Source organism: Amblyomma americanum, chromosome 9 (assembly GCF_052857255.1).
Source record: "Amblyomma americanum isolate KBUSLIRL-KWMA chromosome 9, ASM5285725v1, whole genome shotgun sequence".
NCBI classification, from domain to species: Eukaryota; Metazoa; Arthropoda; class Arachnida; order Ixodida; family Ixodidae; genus Amblyomma; species Amblyomma americanum.
Genome location: NC_135505.1, coordinates 42047520 through 42049027, shown reverse-complemented (window position 1 = coordinate 42049027; position 1508 = coordinate 42047520). Strand labels below are relative to the sequence as shown.

At 46.0% G+C, this 1508-nt stretch overlaps 1 protein-coding gene across 1 annotated transcript in view; it reads right to left on the bottom strand.

The window, feature by feature from the left end:
• Positions 1-1224: 1224 nt before the first annotated feature.
• LOC144103309 (uncharacterized) overlaps positions 1225-1508 on the bottom strand; it is an 8251-nt gene continuing 7967 nt past the window's right edge. The window contains exon 3 of the mRNA XM_077636063.1: positions 1225-1499. Within this exon, the coding sequence (XP_077492189.1) occupies positions 1225-1499 (275 nt within the window). The remainder of the gene's footprint in view (positions 1500-1508) is intronic.

Genomic DNA, 1508 nt, shown 5'->3' with positions numbered 1-1508 from the left:
ATAAATGTGCACGTAAGTGAACGGCGTACACTCTTTGAATAGTGCCTGCCTATGTTTACTCACTGTAATAGTTACTAATCGTTTATTAATAATATTGCGTTATTTGTATGAAGGACACTACGTGATGGTAAATGTGAGCAAAATAACTGCCATTAGGGCAGCTTGAAACCCCAAACCCGTACACTGGTAGTGCAGCATCAATGCACCTCACAATAAACCACATACCCTGAGGTTAAACGCACACAAACGTGTCTGCTACAGTTTAAGTTTTCTTTCTTTTACAGGCTGTAACAGGCCCTGCGCTTCAGTTTTACGACGTCGTCGCAAGGTGGCCCGGCTCGGTTCACGATAACCGAAGTTTTAACAACAGTAGGGTCATGGTGAGGTACGAGGACAAGGAAGTACCTGGCACTCTACTTGGTGACCAGGGATACGCATGTTTGCCTTATCTCATGACACCGCTGAGAAACCCTCGAACGTCTGCACAAAAAAGGCAAGTAAGACAATTTGCGTTAGTGATCTCAAGTACACAAGCCTATTATATTGTCTTCCTTTTCTCATAGGTACAACAGGAGCCACATAAAAACTCGCAACTCTATTAGGCGCGCGTGTGGAGTGTGGAAAAGAAGGTTTGCGTGTGAGCAAGAAACTGGAAACCAAACTTGAAAGAACAACTGCAATCATCATAGCATGCGCAGCTCGTCACAACGTTGCCTGCTCTTTGAGGAACCCACTTCCTAATGGAGATGAGCCAGAACTTGAAGAGGATGATGAAGCAAGGCCAAGTGTTCCTGATAGTCATCTGGGCACGCAGCATAGAACCCGCCTTATCGATCGTTGCTTCACGAGGGACCAAAGTGACGCAAACGACAATGAAATGGATTCCGATCAGAGGTAATACTTGGCGATTACTGCAGTGTAAAAGTTTTGCCTGTACTAAGGAGGCTGAAAAAGCTATTAATAAGTGAAAATCACATGCAAAAAAGCATAATGGAATGTTCCTGAGTCCAGTAGAAATTTATTTTGCCCTTTATGACATCTTCAAGCCGTTGTGGTTCGTGCTTTTCAGTGCTTCAAGCTGCTTGGAAAGAACTGCTTGTTTGAGTTGCTCAGTTTTTAGTTTCGCTCTCAATACCCTCATTTTCAATTTGTGAACGGCACTTCTCTTGTGCCTTTCATCCACATATTGTTCTTGTTTTGCTGCATGCTCATCAGTAATCATCTTCATTCTTGACTTGTGTTCGATGCGCCTTTGACTTTTGTCATCCTCCGCAGCCTGAAGACGAGCCTCGAACTCAGCAGACAGCGCCTGCTCGACAGCCACAGCTCACCTCCTTGCCTGCGGCGCGCTGCAGGCTCTGATACTTCATCCAGGCTGCATGGTGGTGCAACTCTCTCATCCTCAGTTGACGGCCCAGCAGCACTAATGTCAGGTGCTGGTGAGGCCAGCAGCGTGGCATCAGAAAGTCCGTCCTCGCTTTGGAAGATCACTGTAGACTCTGCAAGAA